Consider the following 26553-nt stretch of genomic DNA (forward strand, 5'->3'; position numbering starts at 1 on the left):
GTGAATGTAAATCAAGAAATCTAAATTATATTCTCCATTTCACAAAGAAAATATTTGATTATATAGAAACAAGTAACAACCTCAAGCAGAGATAGCTGCTTCTGGTTATAATGAAAGATAAAACATTCCCAAAAGAAAGAATCAATGGTTAGACAAATCTGAGGCTGCTTCCAGGTAAACCATTCTTAGCTTTAAAAGAGAAAAATATAAATCCTTCCACCACTTTCCAAAGTTATACCAAAGACTAGTGAATATGAAGTCTATCAGATCTAGTAAGAAAGAGGAAGGAATAAAGGATTTTACGTATGAGCTCTGTGAAACCCAGAGTACCGGAGAGTTGAAGTCTGAACTTAAATCACAGGTATGACATGTCAGCAACATATCTATAAAAGTCAAGAATGGCTACCAAATTTTCAATTTTCAGGACATAAGTTTATAATCAACACAGTTCCTAAATACCCATCCTACCCTAAAACAGCACTCAATGACTAGAAATTAAAATTAAAATTATGTGGTAAGAACTTGAAGTAAAATGATTCCATTCAAATATATCACATCGTTTTAAAAAGAGAAGTATGCATGTGGCTTGTTCTAGAAGAAATGATCTTAAGTAGTCAACTTACCGAAGCATTTTCAGTTCTTGTGCAGCTTTCAGAATGATTTCATGCTGCCTCTGACTGAGAACCATTACCCCTCCAAGGCCTTGGTCAGAGTCTAAGTTTGCATCCGACCCCATCATTTCAGAAGAATGATGTGAGGGCATATGTTCCGCCATGGGGGAATGTCTATCCACATCAGATGGGTACCATCTGTCTGACAATCGTTCTCTTTCCCAGTCCATTCTGTCAGGAATATAATCTCGCTTTTCCCGCCAGGTATCTCCTCTTTCTGGATACTCTCGGATCCTCAACTCACCCCTATCACGGAAATCTCGATCATACCCGTGGTCTCGGTTTCTTTCTTCTCTCCATCTATCATCCCGGTATCTATCCATAGGTGGGAGAGGTGGGAGGGGTGGTAAAGGTGGAAGAGATGGAATATCTCGTTCACGAAACTGCGATTCTTGTTCATCCAGTGGTCTCCCATAATCTCTGTCCCACTCATTATCCAAATTTCTATCATACATATCCATGGGTCTTCCGATGCGGTCCACATCCCTGTCCATGTCCCTGTCCATTTCCCTGTTGTAGTCCTCGTCCATATCCTGATCTCTCTCCCAGTCATCCCACCATGGGCCTCGTCTATCTCCGTCATGAGATCGAGATGGGGCTGAAAACCTGTCCTCTCTGTTATACGGATCTAGAGTATCATCTTGATAGTCATGTTCACATTCTCTCCAGTATCTCTCTCTATCCCAATCATCAAGTCTTTCTCGTTCCATTGGAGCATTTCTACCATCTAATGGGAACTCTTCGTGCCCTCTCTCTTCTCCATGGTTCCAAGGAGCCCTAGGAGGCTCATCTCGGTGATATGGATACATTTTTTCCCCACCGTCTCCTGGTTCTGGTCTAAATGGGCCTCTGTCACGACCAAATTCTGGTCTTCCCAGTCCCCTCTCCCGACCACCAGGCCCTCGAGGTAGTCCCCTCTCCCTGCTCCCAGCTCTTCGGGGTGGCACTCTCTCTCTACTCCCAGGTCTTCGAGGGGGTCCTCTCTCCTGACTGCCAGCCCTCCGGGGTGGTCCCCTTTCTCGGCTGCCAGCTCTTCCTCTGTCCTGGCTGCCTTGCAGACCCCCTGGCACTTTCTCCCGACTGCTTCCTGGCCTCACCAGCCCTCTGTCCCGGCTGCCTTCCCCTCTGCTCATCTTCTCTCGACTGTCTTCTCTTCTACCCATCATTTTATCACGAAAGTCTTCTTGCTTGACCAACCCTGGGCCGTGGCTGATTGCCTGGCCTCGATCTCTATTGACTAGTCCTTTATCCCGTGTATCTTCCATTCTGCTTTGCCCAGGACCTCTGTAAGATGAGCTGCTGCCTTGATTGCCTTCTAACCTATTATCTCTGTTATCTGGCCGAGGTAGCCCTTTATCTTGGTTGTTTTCTGAGTGGGGCAGACCAATACCCAAAGGTTTAAAATCATTATCTGAAGTTAGTGATGATGATGTTGCTACTGCTGTTCCTCCCTCCATCCCCCCTGTTTTTGAGGGAAAAGCAGATTGAGAAGGTACAGCTTTATTTGCAAGGGGTACAGGCTGAGTAACAGCTTGGGCTTTGTCCATTTGAGTCTCCATACTTTGAGAATTCTGGTCCCAATCAGAAGGCTCTATGGGCCCTTCCGAGACTTCGCTTTTAGGTGGCTCTTGCTGAGAGTCGCTTAGATTCTCATTTGACTGAGCCGCCTTGGCATCCTTTACATCTGCAGCAATGGGAAATGTAGCTGATTGCATTTTAAAATTCTTCTGCTGGTTACTACTGGTGTCTGCTAATGGTTCTTTGTTTCCTGGTTCTGCTTGTGACTTAGGTTGCTGCTGATGCTGCTGTCCAAAAGTTGGCTTGGGGCCTTTCCACTGTGGTCCACTCTGTCGAGGACTGAGGGATGTATTGGGGGTAATATAGAACTGAGATGCTGGCCCCCGGGGAATCATTCCCCATTTGCTTTTAGTGCCCTCTGCTGGGTGACCTTCATATCTGGGTCTTGGCCCATCGGGGCGATTTCCTTCAAAACGAGGCCCTTTGGGTCTCGGTCCTTCACACCTTGACCCTAAATCCTCAAATCTTCGAGGACCATCAAATCTACAAGTAAAACAAAAGACATTACTCAAGACAGTAAAGCAGAAAAAAATTTTTTCCATGTAAAAATATTTAAGGCAGTCTTGCCTTAGAATTTTTTTTACAAAAATGACTATTAGTCATTAAACAAATCCTGAGATACCAATATCTTAGAACCATTATGTTAAGGTGGCAGAGCTCAGAAGGTCTTAGGACAAATCTCCTGCAGCAAGTCACTGATATACTGAATTGTTAAAAAGCAATAATTAATATTGTGCCTTAATAGATAGAAAAGTCCACTCATTTCAAATAGGGGGAAAAAATGTTCCACAGCTAATTCTGAGAGTACTTTTAGAGTTAAATTATAACTAAAAACTAAAAATGAAACAATTAGCAATGTAACATAGGATGAGTATAAACACTGTTGGAGCTAACATTATCATCTTGACTAACTGACAAAAGTTTAAAAAAGAGCAGACAGCTATGTCTTAAGAGCATGCCCCAACATTTAAAAACCTGGACCAAGATATTCTGCTATGGACCCACTTGCACATTTGATAAATATTTAGCATATATCCTCTGTCAAGTACTACGCTAAATCCAAGAGATACAAGAATAAAATGTGTTCTTTGCCCTCAAAGAGCTTACAACCGAAGAGAAAGAATCTAAGTGAAAATAACTGCCAAAAGATGCAACGACTAACATCTATCTGCATATAATAAGGACAACAGAGGAGAGAATGGTCAATTCTATGAGAGTGAAGGTAGTGCTGTCCAATAAAGGCTTTCTATAACAGAAGATGCTTTAGTTAACTCTTGAGAAACAAATTCTCAGAGACCAGGTTAACAGAGTGTACTGGAGATGATGCAAGTGGGTGGCAAGGACGTCTCAGGCTAAGGAAGTATTATGAGGAAAAGCGGAGAAACATATACCAGCACAGCATGTTTGGAAGGGCAACAGTTTGGCATGGCTGAAGGAAAGAGGAGACAAAGTCTAGGACAGCCGGGAAAGAAGTGGAAAAGCATCCCACTGAGAGATCAGGTAAAGGGACAGGCAAGGGTCAACCTCCAGAAGATCCTGTACACCTCGGTGCCAGACTACTGGTACTCCTCCAATGTGCATTTCCATTTTTCTTACTGTAATTGAACCTCTCCGTCTTTAGCAAGACACAAGGATAGCCAGACTAAAGACTCTCTTTCCCAAACTCTCTTTTGGGGAGAACTTGCTGAGAGTGAAAATGATTTATACATCCTTCTGGGTGGTAAACTTAAAGGGAAGAACACATTCTTCTCTTCATATTCTCTTTTCATACTGGCTCTGATACGATGGTGGGGCATCCTGAACCATGTAGATATGGACCACATACTTAGAGATGGTAAAGTAACAAATCTGGATTCTTGACACTGTGGAGTCACCACATAAGTACTAAAAGAGAACAAACCTCCAACTTGTTAAAGCCATGTGACTTTGGATCTCTATTATAACAGATGAATTCAGCTGGGTAAGGAGTTAGAGGGCTTCCCATTGGGTGTGGGTGCTAAAGAACCTGCCTGCCGGTGCAGGAGACATAAGAGCTGCGGGAAGATCCCCTGGAGGAGGGCATGGCAATCCACCCCAGTCTTCTTGCCATGGGAGAATCCCCATGGACTGTAGTGTCCATGGGGTCGCAGAGTCGGACATGACTGAAGTGACTTGAGCTTGCACAAAGAGAAATTACCTCAAGCACTCAGAGACACTAAGTATCTTATTTTTAAAAGATTGCTCTAGCAGAAAAGTAGCAGATGGATAAGTGGGAAAAGTTGAGAGTACACTGTCTCTACAGTCTAAGTAAGTGAAGGTGAAGTCTCTTCTAAGACGGTGAGTGATATGAGGATGAAAAGGAGGAGATAAAAGTGAGAGATGTGAAGGAAGGTAAAGCTGATAAATTTTCTAACAGGTGCAATTTAAAATACTGGAAAAGGAAGAACTAGGATGGTTCCAAGGTTTCTGGCTGAGGTGATAGTGATGCCTTTCATGCCTCTAAAGAGAAATAGAAGGGTTTTTCTTTTATTTGTTAGGGAAATAAATAAGAGTAATAAATTTAGTTTCAGCAAAATATTTACTTCCTATCCCTGTGACGTTAGGTTTGCTGATCTGAAAATCTCAGTTTCAAAGGGGGGAATGCTTCTATCGGGGGACACAACAGTGACTCTATTAAAACTTAAGCTCAGACTGCCATCTGGCCACTTCGGGTTCTGAATCGACGGGCAAAGAAGGGAGTTATTACTGTACTGGCTGGGGTGAGTAATACTGTCTTTCAAGGGGAAACTGGGTACTTTTCATACAATGAGGGGGAGGTATGTCTGGAATGGAGGAGATCCTCCAGGACACTCCTTACTACCTTCCATGTCCTATGACTAAAGTCAAGACAAAACTACAATTACTCAATCCAGGCAGGGCTGAGAATACCTTAGACCTTTCAAGAATGAAAGTGTGGGACACTTCACCAGGCAGGGAACCTGGACAAGCTGAGGTGCTCGCTGAGAGCAAAGAGAATATGGATTAAGTAGAGAAAGAAGGTAGTTACAAACACCAACTGAAATTACATGACCAGTTGCAGAAATATGGGCTGTGATAGAGTAGTTCTTCCTTAACAGTTGCTATGAAATGTTTAAATATATGCATATTTATTAGTCAGATATTTCTGATTGATTCTTCTTCCTTATCATCTAACATAAGGTGTATTAGTGCTGCTGCTGCTGCTGCTAAGTCACTTCAGTCGTGTCCGACTCTGTGTGACCCCATAGACGGAAGCCCACCAGGCTCCCCCGTCCCTGGGATTCTCCAGGCAAGAACACTGGAGTGGGTTGCCATTTCCTTCTCCAATGTGTGAAAGTGAAAAGTGAAAGTGAAGTCGCTCAGTCGTGTCCGACCCTTAGCGACCCCATGGACTGCAGCCTACCAGGCTCCTCCATCCATGGGATTTTCTAGGCAATAGTACTGGAGTGGCTTGCCATTGCCTTCTCCGGTATAGTGCTAGCTAGCTTTATATCTCAGAATTTCAGTCACAAAGAGGGGATGTGAGGCAGCTAGGGAGAACAAAGTCGATTTCCCCAAAAACAAAAAAAAAAACAGAGACTTTATAATCTTTTCTCGGAAAAGATTATAAATAAAAAGTTTTTGGTTGTCCAGGAATAAATATTTCATGTTAGATACAAAATCCCCCCCACCCCGTTACCCACCCTAACCAGAAACACAGAAGCAAGAGAATTCTGGGAAATGTACTTCAGCCCAGTCAAGCTGACACAGAGTCATCACAAGGAATATAAAAATGCATAAACTCACTATAAACAGAGAGAAGGGGCCGCCAGCAGATGAGAACTGTTTTTAAACTCTGGACGACAAAGAACAAACATGAGTGGTAACACATGGAGCAAGAAGAAGCTGCAGTTTAGACTGCTGGGAGCAGAGGAGACTACAATCAAAATGGGGCTGGCTTGCCCACAGAAACCCAGGGAGGGTCAGGATTCTCAGATGCCAGGGAGGCTGGGGAAAAGACTAGGGAAGACCTGGGGCTAGAATTATGTAAATTAAAATCCATATTCTAAATCATCGATCAGCCATTCCCTGGGCTTGAACTGTCTCTAAATGCCTGAATTTGAGGGTTCCCTAGCATTAGCAGACAATCCTCTGGCCTATCTCCTACAGCAAAGTCTGACAATTGATGAGTCCCCCTCCACATGCATAAACAGCGCCCCATCAGTTTCACTGTCTCCCTCTCTTAGGTATAAATGGACAACTAAAGATCACAATATATTTGAGGAATGCCTCCAAAATGAAAGGAAGAGAACGTGGATCTGGAAGAAAGAGCAATAATGCAAAAAAGCAGAAGAGAACTTAAAAAACAAACAAACAAACAAAAAAACAACTCTCAAGTTAGTATCCTCAGAGAGAATTCTTAAGATATAGTATCAGTAAATCAAGAACAATGTGCTATATATAAAAAAGGATCAGAACCAGAACTACTACAGAAATTATTTAATTCTAAAAATAAAAAAGGCAGTAAAAGGACCAGAAGTATCTCAGAAAGTTTAACAAAATGAGACAGAACAGAAAGAAATATAGCAGGTTCAAAATCCTACAAATCAGGAGTTCCAGAAAAAGAAAAACAGAAAACAAGAGAAAAAATAAAGAAATAAATGAGGAAATAGGACAAAGAAATTTCCCAGAGTTAGATTCTAATTTCCAGATGGAAAGGGCCCAGTTCACTAAGTATCCAGTACAGTTAATAATACTGAACAAATACAAACCACTATAAAATATTAAAATAATGAAGATTAAATAAAAATTTTCTAGTAGTAGGGAGAAACCATCTAAAAAAGAAATGAATCAGAACAGCACAACAGTTATACTAGGTAACAGAAGAAAAGAGACTGCTTGCTGACCCTAAACACTGATCCTAAATTATGTTCAACTTCAATGGACATGAGTTTAAGTACACTCCAGGAGTTGGTGACGGACAGGGAGGCCTGGCGTGCTGCAGTCCACAGGGTCACAAAAAGTCGGACACGACCGAGCGACTAAACTGAACTGGAAACTATTAAATAGTATGGCACTGGCACAAAAACAAACATATCAATGGAACAGAAGAGAGAGCCCCCAAACAAACCCATGCGTATGCAGTCAACTAACTCATGACAAAGCAGCCAAGAATATACAATGGAGATAGGATACTCTCTTAAATAAATGTTACTGAGAATAGACAGCCACATGCAAAAGAATGAAACTGTACTACTACCATATATCATACACAAAAATTAACTCAAAATGGATGAAAGACAAGTGTAAGACCTGAAATCATGAAACTTCTAGAAGAAACAAAAGGCAGTAGGCTCCTTGACATAGGTCTTGGCAATGATTTTTTGATTCTAAACATCAAAAGCAAAGAAACGAAAGCAGGACTACATCAAAAAGTAGGACTGCATCAAACTAAAAAGCTTCTGCTCAGTGAAGCAAACCATCAATAAAATGAAAAGGTAGCCTACTGAATGGCAGAAAATATTTGCAAATCATGTATCTGATGGGCTTCCCTGGTGGCTCAGCTGGTAAAGAGTCTGCCTGCAAAGTGGGAGATCTGGGTTCGATCCCCTGGTCCAGAAGATCCCCTAGAGATGGAAATGGCAACCCACACCACTATTCTTGCCTGGGAAATTCCATGGATGGAGGAGCCTGGCAGACTACAGTTCATGGAATCACAAACAGTCAGACACGACTGAGCAAGTTCATGTATCTGATAAGGGGCTAATTCCAAAATATAGAAAGAACTCATACAACTCAGTAGCAAAATATGAAACAACCTAATTTTAAAATGAGCAGAAGATCTAAACAGACATTTTCCCAAAGCAGACATACAGATGGCCAAGAGGTACGTGAAAAGATGCCCTACACCAATAATGGAAATGCAAATCAAAACCACAATGAGATGCTACTTCACACTCGTTAGAAAGGCTATTGTCAGAAAGACTAGAAATAACAAGTGTTGGTAAGGACACAGAAAAGGAACCCATGTGCTCTGCTGGTGGGAATGTACACTGGTGCAGCTACCATGGAAAACAGCATGGAGGCTCTTCAAAACACTGAAAACAGAATTCCATATGACCCAGCAATCCCATTTCTGGGTATTTACTGGAGAAGAAAATGAAAAAACTAACTCAAAAAGATACATGCCCCCTAGTCCCCCGCCATGTTCACTGCAGCATTACTTACAATAGCCAAGATATGGAAACAACTCATGTGTCCACTGATGAATGAACGGACAAAGACGTAGCACATACACTGGATGACATGTTACAAGAATGAAATCTTTCCATTTGTGACAATATAAATGGACCACCAGGGAATTAGGCTAAGTTAAATAAGTCAGAGAAAGGCACACCATATGACCTCTCTTAGATATGGAATCTTAGGGAAAAATTTAGTTAAAAAAACAAGCTCTTAGATACAGAGAACACATTGATAGCTGCCAGAGGCAGGGTGTGGGAGGTGGGAAAAATGGGTAAACTTTTTATTTTCTTTTGTTTTTTAGTTTAAATAAATTATAATAAAATATATTCAACCTCAAATTATATATTCAAATTATTAATCAAGTGTGAGGTTAGATTAAAATATTTTCAGGCATACAAGAGTTCAGGGAACTTACTTCCAACCCACAATTTTTTAGTTAATTGAACAAGCACTCCAGGAAAAGGAGGCACTACACCACAAAGAGAAAGCCATGAGACTCAACAAACCATGAATCCAATCTAGAATAATAGTCAAAGGAAATGATAGAATAATAACCATATGACAGATCTTTAGAGCAGCCAACCAACCCAGGTAGAAGCAAGAGGATGCATGAATTTGGGAGAAAGATCTCAAGAGAAAAAGATGTTGCTTTTGGGACTGGAGTTAAGAGGATTACTTTAAAGATGTTGCAAGAAGAACAGCAACTGGAAATTCTTAAAAAAAAAAAAGGCTATTACACTAAAGAAAATGTAATCACAGTATACTGCTTACCTCTATGAACAACATTACTTACTGCTTTTATTTTAAAATAATGGTATAAATACGTTGAGCAGGTAGGGTTACAGAATAGTATAAGAACTAAATTTTACCTATCAGAACAGGAAGTAAATAAGTAGTATCTAAAACATATAAATGACAAAAGGAATAGCACATTCTTTAGTACTATGAGGTTATTACCAAAAGAAACAGCTGAAGAATTAGAAGCTGTCATTAGGAAACACACTGAGGGTGGTTTGGAGCAGTGGGCAATTATTTCTATTGATTAAAAAAATAATCATATGCATGTATCATTTTGATTAAAAATGTATTTCTTTAACAGACACACGAAGAGTGTTAGCTTTAACCAGGAAAAGGGCTTCTTCTGGGACCACAAGAATGATGACAATGACAACTTAAGTAGTGGTAAGGCAGAGAATTAAGTTTCATTGGGCCTGAAAGCCTTGATTCTCTCTCTGGGGCAGGGAGCAAAATTAAGGATACAAAGAGAAATAATGTTTGCTGAGACAGAGAAGGCAGCATTAGCATAGAATGTCTATGCAAAATAATGAAGGCTTAACACAGCTATTGTTGGACAAAGGGGAAAGGAGCTGACCAACTGCTTGTCAAAGGCACATCACAGGAAGTCCAGGTTAGGACGCCACGCTTCCACTTTGATCCCTGGTCAGGGAACTAATATCCCACAAGCTGCACAGCCCAGCCAAAGCTAAGGATAGAGACCACATATTTATGAAGGAAAAAAGTATGCCATTTCAGGATACGTGATGATTTGGTTTCTTTTCTTGAAGTTACATTCATTTATTTATTAAAGTGCCTAGAATAACAAGTTTGGCCATTAAAGATGTGTAAAATCATCGGTTCTGTATTCAATTCAGGAATTATTAGTTCCTATCAGTGCTAAGAGAAGACTATACACAATACACAAATCAGTATAAGAACATTCTTTAATATGTTAGGTAGTATTATAATCAACTTCAGAATATGAATGAACTACTTTCTAACTAAACTGTGAATGCCCTGAGAATTTTACCCATAACTGAGATATCTGGCATATGCAACATTTATTGAACACCTACTAATTGTCAAGTATTGTGTTAGTGCTGTAAATAAATTGATACCTAACAGCAAGGAGTTCAGGGTCCATAAGAAGAATGAGACAAGTAAATCAACAACCAGAACAGAATTTGATAAGTGTGGGGCATGTTGATCTTGCTCACTGAAGTATTCCCAATGTCTGACTCACTAAAGGTTCTCAACACATTAACTGTAGAATTCCCATCCCCAGGGCAGGAAAAACAGGAATCGATAAAGCAAAAGATGACAGAAAAGGGATCACTAACAGAGAGCAGAGCACGTGCAAAGGCCAGAGGAAAGATGAAGGAAGCAGGAAGCACTAAAAGCTGTGAAAATACAAAATGAACAAGGCAGAAAACTGCAAAAGGTAATCAAATCACTTCTGTAAACCTCACACCTGCATATATAACAGTGTCCATGAAAGGGGAGGTGTTTTGCTTTCACATTAAATTGCTGATCAGCAGCCAAGGATCATCATTTTATTTTTATGGTCAGAAATATGTTAAACCCACTGAAATATACTTTCAATACTACATACAAATGGCAACCACTAATGTTATCAATACTGCACTTGAAATTTTTCAAAATTCAAGAATGTTACAAAATGTCAAACTATCAAAACCTTTTTGATGTATAAAAGTAAAGAACTTTTCGGCCCTTGTAATAAATATATTAAAAGTTACTTATATTAAGTGAAGTGAAGTCGCTCAGTCATGTCTGACTCTTTGTGACACCATGGACTGTAGCCCACCATGCTCACTCACATTAAACATACGTACAAAAATAATCCACCTTCATATCAACATAATGAAATACTATGAACCTTTTTAACATATTAAAAACATACTGGAAATAAAGTATAAACACAGTATACATTTGCTCAACACAATCATACAAAACACACGCATTGTACACTGGCTAGATGAAATGAAAAATAGACAAACATCTGGTGTCTAAATATTCTGAAAATTTTTGCTTGCATAGTTAGGTATTTCAGAAACTTCTAAAAGATCAATTTAATCCTGTTTTTTTTCCTCTTAGCTTCATTTGTAAGCATCTCTCTATGTCATTAAATATTTACTGTAAACATTAAAGAAAATCCTAAAACTAGGAATGAGACTATTAGAACTAGGAACAAAAATTTCAAAATGCAATACAAAAAATATAATCCAAATTGGGTACAAAACCTTAAGAGGGATATAGAAATATAAACACCCTTAAACAAGATAATAATGTCTGATTATCACAATATTTATATAAACACACTCACATCAGCAGATCACAGTAATCACATGATGCTAAATTCTGGAATTGAATGCCTGCCCTTTTGGTTTTCACGTGAAATGCCATTTTCTAATATGTATAACTAAGATCTTAAAATTCCAAGGAGAAGTAATCATTATAAACAGAAACAGCCATGACAAATGGAAGCATTAAGGAAAAGGATGGTATTAATCAATTCAGTTCAGTTCAGTCGCTCAGTCGTGTCCGACTCTGCGCGACCCCATGAATCACAGCACGCCAGGCCTCCCTGTCCATCACCAACTCCCGGAGTTCACTCAAACTCATGTCCATCGAGTCAGTGATGCCATCTAGCCATCTCATTCTCGGTCGTCCCCTTCTCCTCCCGCCCCCAATCCCTCCCAGCATCAGTCTTTTCCAGTGAGTCAACTCGTCGCATGAGGTGGCCAAAGTATTGCAGTTTCAGCTTTAACATCAGTCCTTCCAATGAACACCCAGGATTGATCTCCTTTAGAATGGACTGGTTGGATCTCCTTGCAGTCCAAGGGACTCTCAAGAGTCTTCTCCAACACCACAGTTCAAAAGCATCAATTCTTCGGTGATCAGCTTTCTTCACAGTCCAACTCTCACATCCATACATGACCACGGGAAAAACCATAGCCTTGACTAGACGGACCTTTGTTGGCAAAGTAATGTCTCTGCTTTTTAATATACTATCAAGGTTGGTCATAACTTTCCTTCCAAGGAGTAAGCGTCTTTTTAATTTCATGGCTGCAATCGGCATCTGCAGTGATTTTGAAGCCCAAAAAAATAAAGTCTGACACTGTTTCCACTGTTTTTCCATCTATTTCCCATGAAGTGATGGGACCAGATGCCATGATCTTTGTTTTCTGAACGTTGAGCTTCAAGCCAACCTTTTCACTCTCCTCTTTCACTTTCATAGTCCCTTGATAATCCTAGTAAGACAGCTACAGAATGGAAAAGGTCATAATTCCAACCCTAAAACTAACCACAAGTGGGTAAAACTGATCAGAAGCCTTGATATTATAAAAATGTCAGTTCTTCCTCAATATCTTCAATAGAATCTATATGATGTTCATCAAAATCCAAGCAGCTTTTTTTTTAACTGACAAGCTGCTTACATTACAGAGGAAACAGAAAGGACCAAGAATAGCTAAGATAATCTAAATCAGGGGTCAGCAAGCTATAGTCCATGCATTAAACCCAGTTAAGAGTAATTTTTAAAATATTTTTATAGGCTAAAGAAAGGAACAAAGAAAAATGTTTGAAAGAGACTAAATATGGCCCACAAAGCCTAAAAACATTTACCATCTGGCCCTTTATAGAAACAGTTTGGTCACCCCTGATCTGCTGCTACTGCTACTGCTGTTGCTAAGTCACTTCAGTCGTGTCCGACTCTGTGTGACCCCATAGACGGAAGCCCACCAGGCTCCCCCGTCCCTGGGATTCTCCAGGCAAGAACACTAGAGTGGGTTGCCATTTCCTTCTCCAATGTGTGGAAGTGAAAAGTGAAAGTGAAGTCACTCAGTCGTGTCTGACCCCTAGTGACCCAATGGACTGCAGCCTACCAGGTTCCTCCATCCATGGGATTTTCTAGGCAAGAGTACTGGAGTGGCTTGCCATTGCCTTCTCCGCACCCCTGATCTAGAAACACAGAATTGGAGGACTTACACTAAGAGATATCAGGATTCATTATGAAGCTATAGAAATTAAAACTATATGACACTGGTGGAAGGACAGACAAACAAACCAAAGAAAGAGAGTTCACAGACAAATCCACACATATATTTACTTATGATGAAGGAGACACTGCAAAGTAGTAAGAAAAGGATGCTTTTTTTCAATAGATGGTACTGGGGTCAACTTGATAGCCATATGGAAAACAATGAACTTTATACCCTGCCTCATACCATATGTTAACAAAGAAAAAAAAAAATCAATTCTATAGGGATTGTTGATTTTAAAATAAAAGGTAAAATAATAAAAGACAAACAACAATAACATATTTATGACCTTGGAGTAAGCACAGATTTCTTAAACAGGACATGAAAAAGCACAAATCACAAAGAAAGGATCAGTAAATTAGACTACTAAATTAAAAAACCAAGAAGATCTATTAATCAAAAGATACCACTAACTCTTAGGGTTCATTTTGGCTCACTGGATCCAATTTTAGTTTTTAAATTTTTTTTAAACAGTTCTGTTTTTAAGGATTGATAGTTCATGACTTTTACAGACCTTCCTAAGAAAAGAGAGAAAATTCACCTTTTGAAAAACAGAACAAAGCTTATCTTGCAATTACCATATAGGTTAATTGAATTCTTTCATAAATCTAAGATATATTATGGGATCTTCAGTGACATTTTTTTCTATATAATGAAATTTTTGTGATTTTCTTATCCTAGAATTCATTATTATTCATCATTGCTTATCAATTACCCCCAACTGTGCTAAAGGTTAAAATATGAAGACAACAAAAGAATGACAGAATTGTGAAATAAGCTGTCACCCCTCCTGTATTGCCCAAAATATTGCAGTCTGCTTTTAGGCTTCATTGAGCACAATTGAGAATTGAGAAATTTTCATATCCTGACAAAGAAAAGTGTCAGAGAAAGTTGTGTCAAAATTAGTAGATGAATTAAATAAATGCAGAGACAGCTATACTCTAGGTTCTAATAAAAATGTGAAATTAATCATACAAGCAAATCTCTTAAGAGTCCTTGGATGACAATATTCTAGATGAATATTCTCAAACTCAAGAGAGGATAAGTAAACAATATATTTCTAAGGACAGAAAGGAAATATGGCATTGTCATCCAGCTATTAAACAGAAAAAGACTTCTTCATGTATCATTGGCAAGAACCTAGACCATTTTGCTTTGCTAAAAGAATACATGACAGAATTATTTCATCTTCTATAATGTTTGTGTGCCAAAGTTAACTTGATGCAAGGATTTTTATTCTTTTAAAGTTTTATTAAAATTTCCAGTAAGTTGTTTTCCTTATCCCTGTATTCTTACTTCCGTAAGTTATTTATAAAGTTACTTTTAAATTAAAAAATATAAAAAGGTTCCTTCCACTGGACCATCTAGATGGCACAGTGAAGACTACTGCGTTTCCAGTATCCTGACGGACAAGAATGCAAAAGTGTGGCTGAGTGAGAAACAGCCAAGACCATTCAGACACAGGACATACAAGGAACTGATACCCAGTCTAATAAAGAACTCCTGCAAACCAGAAAGGAGAAAAACATAACCCAACAGAAAAACAGGGAAAAGACTTGAACCAGCATTTCACAAAAGAGGACATCCAACTGAATGATAATCAAATAGAACAGAAGTCAATTTCATTCATCATCAGGGAAATATAAACTAAATCCATACTACAGTGTCACTAGACACCCACCAAGACTGCTAAAATTTTAAAGTTCAATGACACCAAGTGTTGATGAGGGTATAAAAAAACTGCCGTATAGAAACACTGATGATGAGAGTATAAGCTGACACAACCACTTTGGAACACTGACCACGTTTATCAAAGTACAATATTATTCATACTCCTATGACAAAGCAATTCTAATCCTTGGTGTATACATCTAAACAAAATTAAGTACAAACACACATGCACACATACACATGTGCATATCTAAAGGGACACATATAGCATCAAAGAAACAATGCAGTGTTATGCCAAAACCTTAAATGACCATCAGAGTAGATAAACAGACTGCTGTGTTCATACAATAAAATACTGCACAGGAATGAGAACGCACAACACTGATGAATCTCACAGTAACACGTCAAGTAAAAGAAGCCAGACTTAAAAGAGCATATACAGCATGAGTCCACTTACCAAAATACAAAAGTTCAGAAATAGGCAAAAATAACCTACCACGTAAAAAGTTGGTATAGTGGTTACCTTGGGATAAGGAAAAATGGGAAGGGGCATGAGCAAGACTTCTCAGTTCAGTTCAGACGCTCAGTCTGGTCCAACTCTTTGCAACCCCGTGGACTGCAGCACGCCAGGCTTCCCTGTCCATCACCAACTCCCGGAGTTTACCCAAACTCATGTCCATTGAGTCAGTGATGCCATCCAACCATCTCATCCTCTGTCATCCCCTTCTCCTCCTGCCCTCAATCTTTCCCACCATCAGGGTCTTTTCAAATGAGTCACTTCACATCAGGTGGCCAAACTATTGGAGTTTCAGCTTCAACATCAGTCCTTCCAATGAATATTCAGGACTGATCTCCTTTAGGATGTACTGGTATGACCTCCCTGCAACCCAAGGGACTCTCAAGAGTCTTCTCCAACACCACAGTTCAAATGCATGAATTCTTCGGTGCTCAGCTTTCTTTACAGTTCAACTCACATCCATACACGACTACTGGAAAAACCATAGCCTTGACTAGACGGACCTTGGTTGTTAAAGTAATGTCTCTGTTTTTTAATATGCTGTCTAGGTTGGTCATAACTTTTCTTCCAAGGAGTAAGCATCTTTTAATTTCATGGCTGAAGTCACCACCTGCAGTGACTTTGGAACTCCAAAAAATCAAGTCAGCCACTATTTCCACTGCTTCCCCATCTACTTGCCATGAAGTGATGGGACCAGATGCCATGATCTTAGTTTTCTGAATGTTAAGCTTTAAGCCAACTTTTTCACTCTCCTCTTTCACTTTCATCAAGAGGCTCTTTAGTTCTTCACTTTCTGCCATAAGGGTGGTGTCATCTGCATATCTGAGGTTATTGATATTTCTCCTGGCAATCTTAATTCCAGCTTGTGCTTCCTCCAGCCCAGCATTTCTCATGATGTACTCTGCATGTAAGTTAAATAAGCAGGGTGACAATATACAGTCTTGACATACTCCTTTTCCTATTTGGAACCAGGTTGGAACAACATGTTCCATGTCCAGTTCTGACTGTTGCTTTCTGACCTGCATACAGGTTTCTCAAGAGGCAGGTCAGGTGGTCTGGGATTCCCATCTCTTTCCAGTTTGTGGTGATCCACACAGTCAAAGGCTTTGGCATAGTCAATAAAGCAGAAATAGATGTTTTTCTGGAACTCTCTTGCTTTTTCAATAATCCAACAAATGTCGGGAATTTGATCTCTGGTTCCTCTGCCTTTACATCTGGAAGTTCACGGTTCACATACTGCTGATGCCTGGCTTGGAGAATTTTCAGTATTACTTTACTAGAGTGTGAGATGAGTGCAATTGTGTGGTAGTTTGAGCATTCTTTGGCATTGCCTTTCTTTGGGACTGGAATGAAAACTGACCTTTTCCAGTTCTGTGGCCACTGCTGAGTTTTCCAAATTAGGTGGCATATTGAGTGCAGCGCTTTCATAGCATCATCTTTTAGGATTTGAAATAGCTCAACTGGAATTCCATCACCTCTACTAGCTTTGTTCGTAGTGATGCTTCCTAAGGCCCACTTGACTTCACAGTCCAGGCTGTCTGGCTCTAGGTGAGAGATCATACCATTGTGATTATCTGGGTCGTGAAGATCTTTTTTGTATAGTTCTGTGTATTGTTGTCACCTCTTCTTACTATCTTCTGCTTCTGTTAGGTCCATACCATTTCTGTCCTTTATTGAGCCCATCTTTGCATGAAAAGTTTCCTTAGTACCCCTAATTATCTTGAAGAGATCTCTAGTCTTTCCCATTCTATTGTTTTCCTCTATTTCTTTGCACTGATCACTGAGGAAGGTTTTCTTATCTCTCCATGCTATTCTTTGGAACTTGCATTCAAAAGGGTATATCTTTCCTTTTCTCCTCTCTTCTTTTCACAGCTATTTGTAAGGCCTCCTCAGACAGACATTTTGCTTTTTTGCATTCTTTTTCTTGGGGATGGTCTTGATCCCTGTCTCCTGTACAATGTCACAGACCTCCATCCATAGTTCTTCAGGCACTCTATCAGATCTAATCCCCTGAATCTATTTCTCACTTCCACTGTATAATCGTGAGGGATTTGATTTAGGTCACACCTGAATGGTCTAGTGGTTTTCCCTACTTTCTTCAATTTACATCTGAATTTGGCAATAAGGAGTTCATAATCTGAGTCACAATCAGCTCCCGGTTTTGTTCTTGCTGACTGTATAGAGCTTCTCCATCTTTGGCTGCAAACAATACAATCAATCTGATTTCAGTATTGACTATCTGGTGATGTCCAGGTGTAGAGCCTTCTCTTGTGTTGTTGGAAGAAGTGTTTGCTATGACCAGTGCCTTCGCTTGGCAAAACTCTATTAGCCTTTACCCTGCTTCATTCGGTACTCCAAGGCCAAATTTGCCTGTTACTACAGGTGTTTCTTGACTTCCTACTTTTGCATTCCAGTCCCCTATAATGAAAAGGACATCTTTTTGGGGTGTTAGTTCTAGAATGTCTGGAAGGTCTTCATAGAACTGTTCAACTTCAGCTTCTTCAGCATTACTGGTTGGGGCATAGACTTGGATTACCATGATATTGAATGATTTGCCTTGGAAACGAACAGAGATCATTCTGTTGTTTTTGAGACTGCATCAGACACTATTAATTTCTATTTCTTGATCTGAGTAGTGATAACATGGGCCTAGCTATTCATGAAAATTTACTAAGATATACACTCATGATTGTGTACATCTCTGTATGTTACTCTTCAATAAAAAAGTTTTATTACTGAAACTAAAAGACTCTTGGAACCAACATCCACTAACATGACAGTTTACTGGAGCAGGGGTAGTCTTCTATAAGACTTGTTGAATTCAATGATACATACACGTATATACAGTTTCAAAAAGCTGCCTCAGATGCTCAACAATGTGGTATGCTATTTACATATAATGCAGTTATGTTACTTGACTTCTTGTAAACCTTCAGTTTTTAGAAAGCAGTCTAAATCCAGATTTTTCAGAAAACTGTGAGCAGGATAAGGTAAAAAATGTGAGCAGCATCTAATTCAGAGACAAAAAATGCCACTCTATCAAAGCTGCAGGTGGAAAAGAGCTGGGAAAGGGTATCTCATACCTAAAAGCAATGTAACCTCCATTCAACAAGATTTCAGCAGACTGGAAGGGAGACCCAAACGGAACTAGATAAAATGTAAAGTCTTAGAAAAAAAAAAAAAAAGACAAAAAACTGTACAAGTTCAGATGAGAGAGAACTGGTTTTATAACAGTAAGATGAAAAAGACCTAGGAGGTCAAACTGATGTTACACTGAACACGAGTCAACATCATGAGAGTACTGAAGCCCCCCCCACAAAAAAAGCAGTATGTTCAGCTATATATAAGTACATTCTTTATGTCAAAGTTAGTAACAGGCCTATGGTCTGCTCCATCTGAAGTAAGTATTCATCCTGGAGCAGACTGACAAACCAAAAGCTCTTCAAAGGACCATAAACAATAAAGCAGGAGAAAGCTAGGGACCATGAACATTATAGCAGGAGAAGGCTAGAACCAATGCTGGTGTGAAAAGAACAGAACTTCAGCTTGTATGATGGCAGAGCAGAATGGGTAAGGCCAGTGCTCAGAGACAAGAAGATGGTCTTTAAACAATGGTAGGTACACACTGAAGAACAGGATAATTCACTATGTATTGCCCCACACAGGCAGATCTAGAAACAACACTTAGAAGTCACGGTAACATATTTATGCTCAGTGTAAGAAATAAAATTTCTATAAAACTGTATAGGGCAGTGCTGCTTATTGCAGTGGCAACACTGAAGTGGAGTCCATCAACTGCCTGTCACAGAAAGAGCAAAGGACTTAACCGTGGATCAGAAAGCCTTGGATTCTAACCCACCTCAACCATTTATTTGCTGTGACATCCAGGGACATTTATTTGTAACCTCTCCAAATCTCAGCTCCCTTTACCCATTTACTTCATAAGTTGACGGAGAAGAACAAATAAGGTAACATGTGCAAGACCCAGGATGACAAACTAAAACGCAACATCAAGGTGAGTTGCTAAAGAGGGAAAACTGCACTAGATAATTGCTAAGATCCTCCTAGCGCTGAAATTATTAACTATACCTTAAGGCAGGAAAAAACTTAAAACAGGTCCTAAATTTACAAAATCAAGATTTAGGTAGGCAGAAGAGAGAAAACATTATTATGCCAGAAAGAAAGGGAGCAGGAAATCTATGTTGTATTGAACAACATAGGTTTCAAGAATGTCATACAGCAAGTCAGTTACCAGATCTAAAAGGTCATGCTCTCAATCCAGGAGTTAAGCAGGAATTCAAATGAAGATGAAGCACATGCCAAATAAACCAAGACTACAAATGCACTTTCATTTGATCACTGACAAGATGAACATCACTGACTCAAGCATTACACACAGGGCTTAACTAGCGCTCTTGCTCTTGGGACCCTCTTGAACTCAGCCCCGCTGGGGGATGCAGGTTCACCGCTTCCACCACTTCATGATCCTGAGCAAGACACCCAATCCTCTCCAGCCCTAGTTTGCAAAGGGTAAATGTAGGGATAAACCTGTCAAGTTCACAGGTTATCAGGAAGACTCCATGGGATAATATATGTAACGCTTCTGAGCAGACTTCTGGTACTCAGAGGAATTCATGTCAATTGCCTCTAATTAGCTTTCATTTTTGGATGGAGTTTTGTTTTCTGAATATAAACTTGGGGAATAAATAAAAAACATATTTTGTTTCCAAATATTGAATTTAGGTAATGTAGATCCATCGACACTGAGATGGAAAACTAACCAATACTGATAAGTGAAAAATCAAGTTACAAAATAATATACTTAGTATGATTCAATTTTTTATGACATATGTTTTAAAAATTATCTCCAGATGGTAGAATTAGGTGACATTTACTTTTTTCAATACTTTCCTATTCTGTCTAAATTTTGTGTAAGGAGTATATATTTCCAGTACAATTTACAACTGGAAAAAATTCTGATTGAAAATGTTTTTAAAGAAAATTATCATTTAGGCCAACTTTGGAGAAAAATATTTCTACAAATTTGGAAAAATAAATTTAACCCCTTTTAAAAGGTAAAAGAAAAAATTTAGAAACTACTGGTAAATATTTTTTGTGCTTTTCTAAATAAAAATGTGGTTCAGACAAGAGAAAAACATCTCCTAAATAGAGGAAAATATGAAGGATAAAAGTACCACGGGGGCAGATATTTTATCTGTTATGTTATATTCACTGCTAGAAGCACAGAGCAGAAACTTAATAAATATTTGCTGAACAAATGGATAAAAGTTCTGTTTACCCTTAAATTTCACTGCCTATTTCACTAAATACTTATTTATTTTTATCTCTAACAGCTAGCGTATCATCTCACAAAAAGAAGTTACCAATCCAGTTATTTGTCAAATCAACAGAGTAAAAAAAGATCAATCAATAAATAATGATTTTGAAGCTTAAAGTCAAAGTCACTAAGAAATTGGTAAGCATTACTTTAAAACCACTACATTCATTCTGGAATAAAATCTCTACATGTAGGATAAAAGCAGTGACATCAAGGAAAGGGGGTATGTTGCCATTTCTAGATTTCATTATGCCATGTCTAAAGAGTGAACAATACTAACATTATTCATTGTTAATCCGGAATATACATAAAAGTACAAAGAGAATGTAAAAGCCTACTCAACCTACACCAGCAAAACAGCCACCATCCACCCCCCACCACTTCCCATCCCTTCCCCCCAAAAAAAGGCAGACCTACCTTGGGCCTCTTGGACCTTCCAAGTAGCTGCTTCTAGGAGGATCTGGAAGTAGTCCACCTGACCTCCCTGGCATATCCTTGATGGCGGTGAGTGGCTGAGATGGAGCAGCTGAAGACTCCCCAAGTCCTTGCTCGGATGAGAACGAACTGTACGGCAGAGTAGACTTGCTCAGAGGAGCTTTGGAATTCACTTGGTCTGATGGGCCAAGGGCTGACTGCAGGGGAGGATGGTAAACCGAGGGTGGGGCTGAACCAAAAGACACAGGGGTGGGCAGCAGCGCTGGTCGAGGTTTCTCGGGAACTTGTGAGTTCTGAGAGCTGGAGGCGGGTGGAACTGGGGCTGCTGTCAACGGAGGAGGCATCCCCTGGGGAACTCCGGGGGGAGGGATTCCTGGAGGAGGTGTGGCTGAAGAGAGCGGGGCGAGGGGCATGACAGGGGGAGGTGCGGTGGAAGACAGAGAAGGCGGTGGAAGGACGGGCGGTGGCCCGGCCGAGGACAGGGAAGGCGGGGGGAGGACGGGCGGCGGCCCCGCGGAGGAGAGAGACGGAGGCATCACGGGTGGGGGCACAGAGCTCGGCAGAGACGGCGGCATCACAGGTGGGGGCATGCCAGGTGGGGGAACTGACGTTGGCAGGGCGGGGGGCATCACCGGCGGCGGCAGCGACGGTGGCAGTACCGGCGGGGGCATCGTCGGCGGGGGCGGGGGCATCTGAGAATAGGGGACAAACGGGGGCGGCATGGACACGTTCCCCATGTACTGGTTCTTCACGCTCTGAAGTGCGCTGACTTTGTCCTGGAGATAGGTCTGCGTGGCTTTCATGTGTCCCTGCCACGTTTTCCACTGTTTCTCGTACTCCTGGAGCTGGTCTTTGTGAGGGTAGGAGTGGAGCTGCTCCTCCCACAGCTGAAACTCCCGCTCCCATTCTTGGTAGAGGTGTTGGAACTGCTGCTGCTGCATCTCGTAGTGCCGCAGCTGCACGTCCACGGACATGGTCTACAAGCAGAGGGATGCAAATGACTGCTAAGACATTCACAGAAGAGAAGTAATTTTAAGCTGAAATATCAAGGAGTCAAGGGCGGTTGAAGCCTCAGGAACTCCGAGCACAAGACTAAGGAAGGCTAAGGACAAGCTTGCTAAATCCCTTCAATAATGACCATTCACCTTTCTCCTTTTAACTTATTATGTAAGTTATCACAGAGTCGGAAAAAAAACAACAACAACTGTGGACTTCCCTGGTGGCACAGTGGGTAAGAAATCTGCCTACCAATGCAGGGGACCCGAGCTTGATCCCTGGTTGGGGAAGATCCCACATGCCCACAACAAAGCCCATGTGCCACAACTACTGAGCCCTCATGCTGCAACTACTGAAACCTATGCGCCTAGAGCCTGTGCTCTACAACAAGAGAAGCCACAATGAGAAGCCCATGCATCGCAGCTAGAATAGCCTCCGTCCTCTGCAACTAGAGAAAGCCCACGCAGCAACAAAGACCCAGCATAGCCAAAAATAATTAAAAAAAATAAAAGGATATGCTTAAAAACAAATCAACTAATCACTAAAGCAAACACCCATCTCAGCAGTATTTTTCAAGTTTTTAATATTACTATGGATCATTTTAATATTATTACTGAAAATGATCTGTTATAGACATAAGTTTATACCTCAAAGATACAAGACATACAAGGATCTAAGTCACTTCATCTTTTGTGGTGTATTTGCATAGGCTTTCTGGGGTGGTTGCTTTGATCTTATTGGTAGATTTTTGTCATATTTTTTAGGCAAAACACAGGTTAACTTGACGCAACATAGGAAGTTCTGGTTCTTTTCTCTTTAATTTTGTTTATTTTGGGGGGGGCAGTCTGCACAGCTTGCAGGACCTTAGTTACCTGACCAGGAACTGAATCTACACTCTCAGCAGTGAAAGCTCAGAGTCCTAACCACTGGACAGCCAGGGAATTCCCTGTAAGTATAGTTAATTAACGATACTGTGTATCAGGCGCACAGCTATACACACACACTCTTTTTCAAAATCTTTTCCATTATAGGTTACTATAAGATAGTGAATATAATTTCCCGTGCTCTACGCTAAGTCCTTAGTGTTTACCTATTTTACAGACAGCAGTGTGTTATCTTTTAAAAACCACAGGAGACAAATGTGACAAATAACTGCTTGGGCACTCCAGAGGGAACATCTGATACTTTTCCTTTGTCACACTTAAATCTCTTTCATAACAAACAAATCCTTTAAACATCTGGGACAACTTCCCACATGTCCGTGGGGGAAGCTCTCACCTGGATGTGTGGCGGATGCTGTATAACCTGCTGGTACTGCTGCAGGATCTGCTGGAGCTGAGTGTGCTTCTGCATTATTCCCTGGTACTGGAAGCCAACTCGATGCTGCTGGTGCTGCTGCCAGTGTGCGGCTGCAGCCTGCAACTGCTTTAACCTGGCATCTTCTTCCGGGTCTTCAGACTGAAGGTGAAAGACGGGATATGCTTTATTCTAAGTCACAAACAGCAACCAAGTTACAAGAAACCTGAATATGTAATAAAAGTATTATGCTATAAGAGTATGATATCAGGAGAAGGCAATGGCAACCCACTCCAGGACTCTTGCCTGGAAAATCCCATGGACGGAGGAGCCTGATGGGCTGCAGTCCATGGGGTCTCTGAGGGTCGGACACGACTGAGTGACTTCACTTTCACTTTTCACTTTCATGCATTGGAGAAGGAAATGGCAACCCACTCCAGTGTTCTTGCCTGGAGAATCCCAGGGATGGCGGAGCCTGGTGGGCTGCTATCTATGGGGTCACACAGAGTCAGACACGACTGAAGCGACTTAGCAGCAGCAGCAGTATGGTATCATGAAGTCCAAAATCCCTGCAACTCTGGCTGAGAAAAGCTATTCTATCTTTAGATAAAATACTTAGTTCTGTTAAAATCTTAGTGTCTTATCCTCTGATCATGAATACTACCACAAAGGAATTTACAAATCCCAGTCTTTGCTAGAATAATCACCTCACTGTTCCTAAATAGGATAACCATTTCCCCAGCACAAAGTAATCCACAGTCAGTGTCCTTTCCACTATCATGAGAAACCTCTCTTTCACCGTTAGTCAGTCACTTTTCACCAGCTGACTACAGTGTAATCATTATGTTTCATTAATGTTTCCACATAAGGCTCTTGAGAGAACAATGACCTTTGGACCAATGTGAGGACTTTCCATGTGCCAGTCAGTAGGTTAAGCTTCAAGGATTATCACATTTAATGCTTCAATGGCTCGAAAGCTACAATTTAAATATGCCCATTTTTTAGATGAGGATATTGAAGCATAAAATGGTTAACTAAGTTGCTCAGAGTCACCACCAGTAAGTAGTAGTGCCTGGACTACAGCCCAGGCAGTTTGATAATAAAGCTGAATCTCTTAAATTATTGCCCTGTGCCATCAACATGAAAACATCCACCCCAGCATCCCTTTAGTGCTTACAGATACTCAATTCAGAAGAGTGTCTAATTCTTCAATTTCACTTAAACCATGAAAAAAATGTTCTTTTCTAAATCTCTTAAGGCACACATCTGATTATTCCACAAAAGAAATTTTACATGCACTTAAAAAAAATGAAAAAAATATATCCATTTAAAACAAAGGTATATATATGCATACATATATGTATGTGTGTGTGTATATATATATATATATGAGAATCAGAAAAAAAGGCTGAACAATTTAAAAATACCAAGTAATTAATTTCATGGTTACCTGGGGCTCCTCAGGTGGGAGAGGAGGTGCTACATCTTCATTAGTGGGTGGTAATGGGGGCTCCTCAGATGCAGAGGGTTCTGGTACTTGGCTGGTGGTAGGTACAGTAACTTCTTCTTTCACTGGCTCAGCTGCATCCTTTGCTACAACAGGACCCTTTTTGTGTCCCGGCAAATGCACTTTTGTCCTCTGCTGCAAACTAAGCAGGTGCTGTCGATACCAATACTGCTGCTGTTCCTACAACAGAAACCATTTTTTTTTTAAGAATTTTAATTGACAATCCTGTATATCTGCAATTTGGTTTTGACAGACAGCTACATTAGTGTCTGTGTTCATGTACTTATGCATAATAAAAGGAAAAGCTGAACTGAAAAAGGCAAATAAACAAGATCTTTCCATTTTTTCCCCCCAAATGTATATAATTAAACCAGGAGAAGGGGACGACAGAGGATGAGATGGTTGGATGGCATCACCGACTCAATGGACGTGAGTTTGGGTAAACTCTAGGAGTTGGTGATGGACAGGGAGGCCTGGTGTGCTGCAGTTCATGGGGTCACAGAGTCGGACATGACTGAGCGACTGAACTGAAGTTAAACCATATATACTAATTCAATATACTTCTCTACCGTCATAAAAAAAAAAACAACAACAAAACATGCTTTTGGAGGTGAAAGCAGTCTTTCTCATAAACGACCAGAGTAAATCCTTCTAGTATTCACAGCTACTTGTTTTAAACTTGCCTTTCAGTTTGTTCAGTTTTATCCATAGCAGTCTCGTGATTAACGAATATAACCAAATAGTCCTACCTCCTTTCTCAGAGTTCTCTTTTGCATTGTCCTTCCCTCTTTTAAACCCCATGTGCATCATTAATCTTTTTCTTTTAATTTTGTTTATTTTTGGCTGTGCTGGGTCTGTGCTGCTAAGCGGGCTTTTCTCTAGTTGCAGTGCGTGGGCCTCTCACTGTGGTGACTTCTCTGGTCGTGGAGCACAGGCTCTAGTAGTTGAAGCGCATGGGCTCAGCAGTTATGGCTCCCGGGCTCTACAGCACAGTCTCAACAGCTGTGGTGCACAGGCTTAGCTGTTCCGTTGACACATGGGATTGACCTAGACCAGGGACTGAAGTTGTGTCTCCTACACTGGCAGGCAGATTCTTTACCAATGAGCCACCAGGGAAGCCCTGTTATCATTAATCTTGCCATACCAAGGGATATATGCATAAATGAAAATACACTGTTTCAGAATGCTTTCTATATATTTTAAAAGTTTCACTGTCTTCCAAATATTACTGTAATTTGATTTTCTGTATGCTCATTTTGTGCTTCCACTTTCTAAAAACTACAACAATAAGTTTAATGTGGAAAAAAATTAGAAGATACAGTCCATCCTCATTATTCAGGGATTCTGTATTTGTGAATTTGCCTATGTGCTAAAATTTATCTCTAACTCCAAAATCAACACTCAGGGAACTTTCACAGTCATTTATGGACACTCAGAGATGGGCAAAAATTTGAGTTACCTGAACTGCATGTTCCCAGCTGAGG

General features: G+C 40.4%; 1 protein-coding gene across 2 annotated transcripts in view; it reads right to left on the reverse strand.

The window, feature by feature from the left end:
* YLPM1 (YLP motif containing 1) overlaps window positions 1–26553 on the reverse strand; it is a 63712-nt gene that overhangs the window by 28127 nt on the left and 9032 nt on the right. For both annotated transcript variants that reach the window (XR_016038164.1, XM_055435657.2), the window contains exons 2-5: window positions 25013–25249; window positions 23545–23724; window positions 21253–22247; window positions 624–2732 (exon numbers count right to left, since the gene is read on the reverse strand). Coding sequence is in view for 1 of the 2 variants with exons in the window: in XM_055435657.2 (XP_055291632.1) it covers window positions 624–2732; window positions 21253–22247; window positions 23545–23724; window positions 25013–25249 (3521 nt within the window). In the remaining variant the exon portion in view is untranslated. The remainder of the gene's footprint in view (window positions 1–623; window positions 2733–21252; window positions 22248–23544; window positions 23725–25012; window positions 25250–26553) is intronic.

Source organism: Moschus berezovskii, chromosome 9, assembly GCF_049115385.1.
Source record: "Moschus berezovskii isolate FMDL1 chromosome 9, NW_MosBer_1.0, whole genome shotgun sequence".
NCBI classification, from domain to species: Eukaryota; Metazoa; Chordata; class Mammalia; order Artiodactyla; family Moschidae; genus Moschus; species Moschus berezovskii.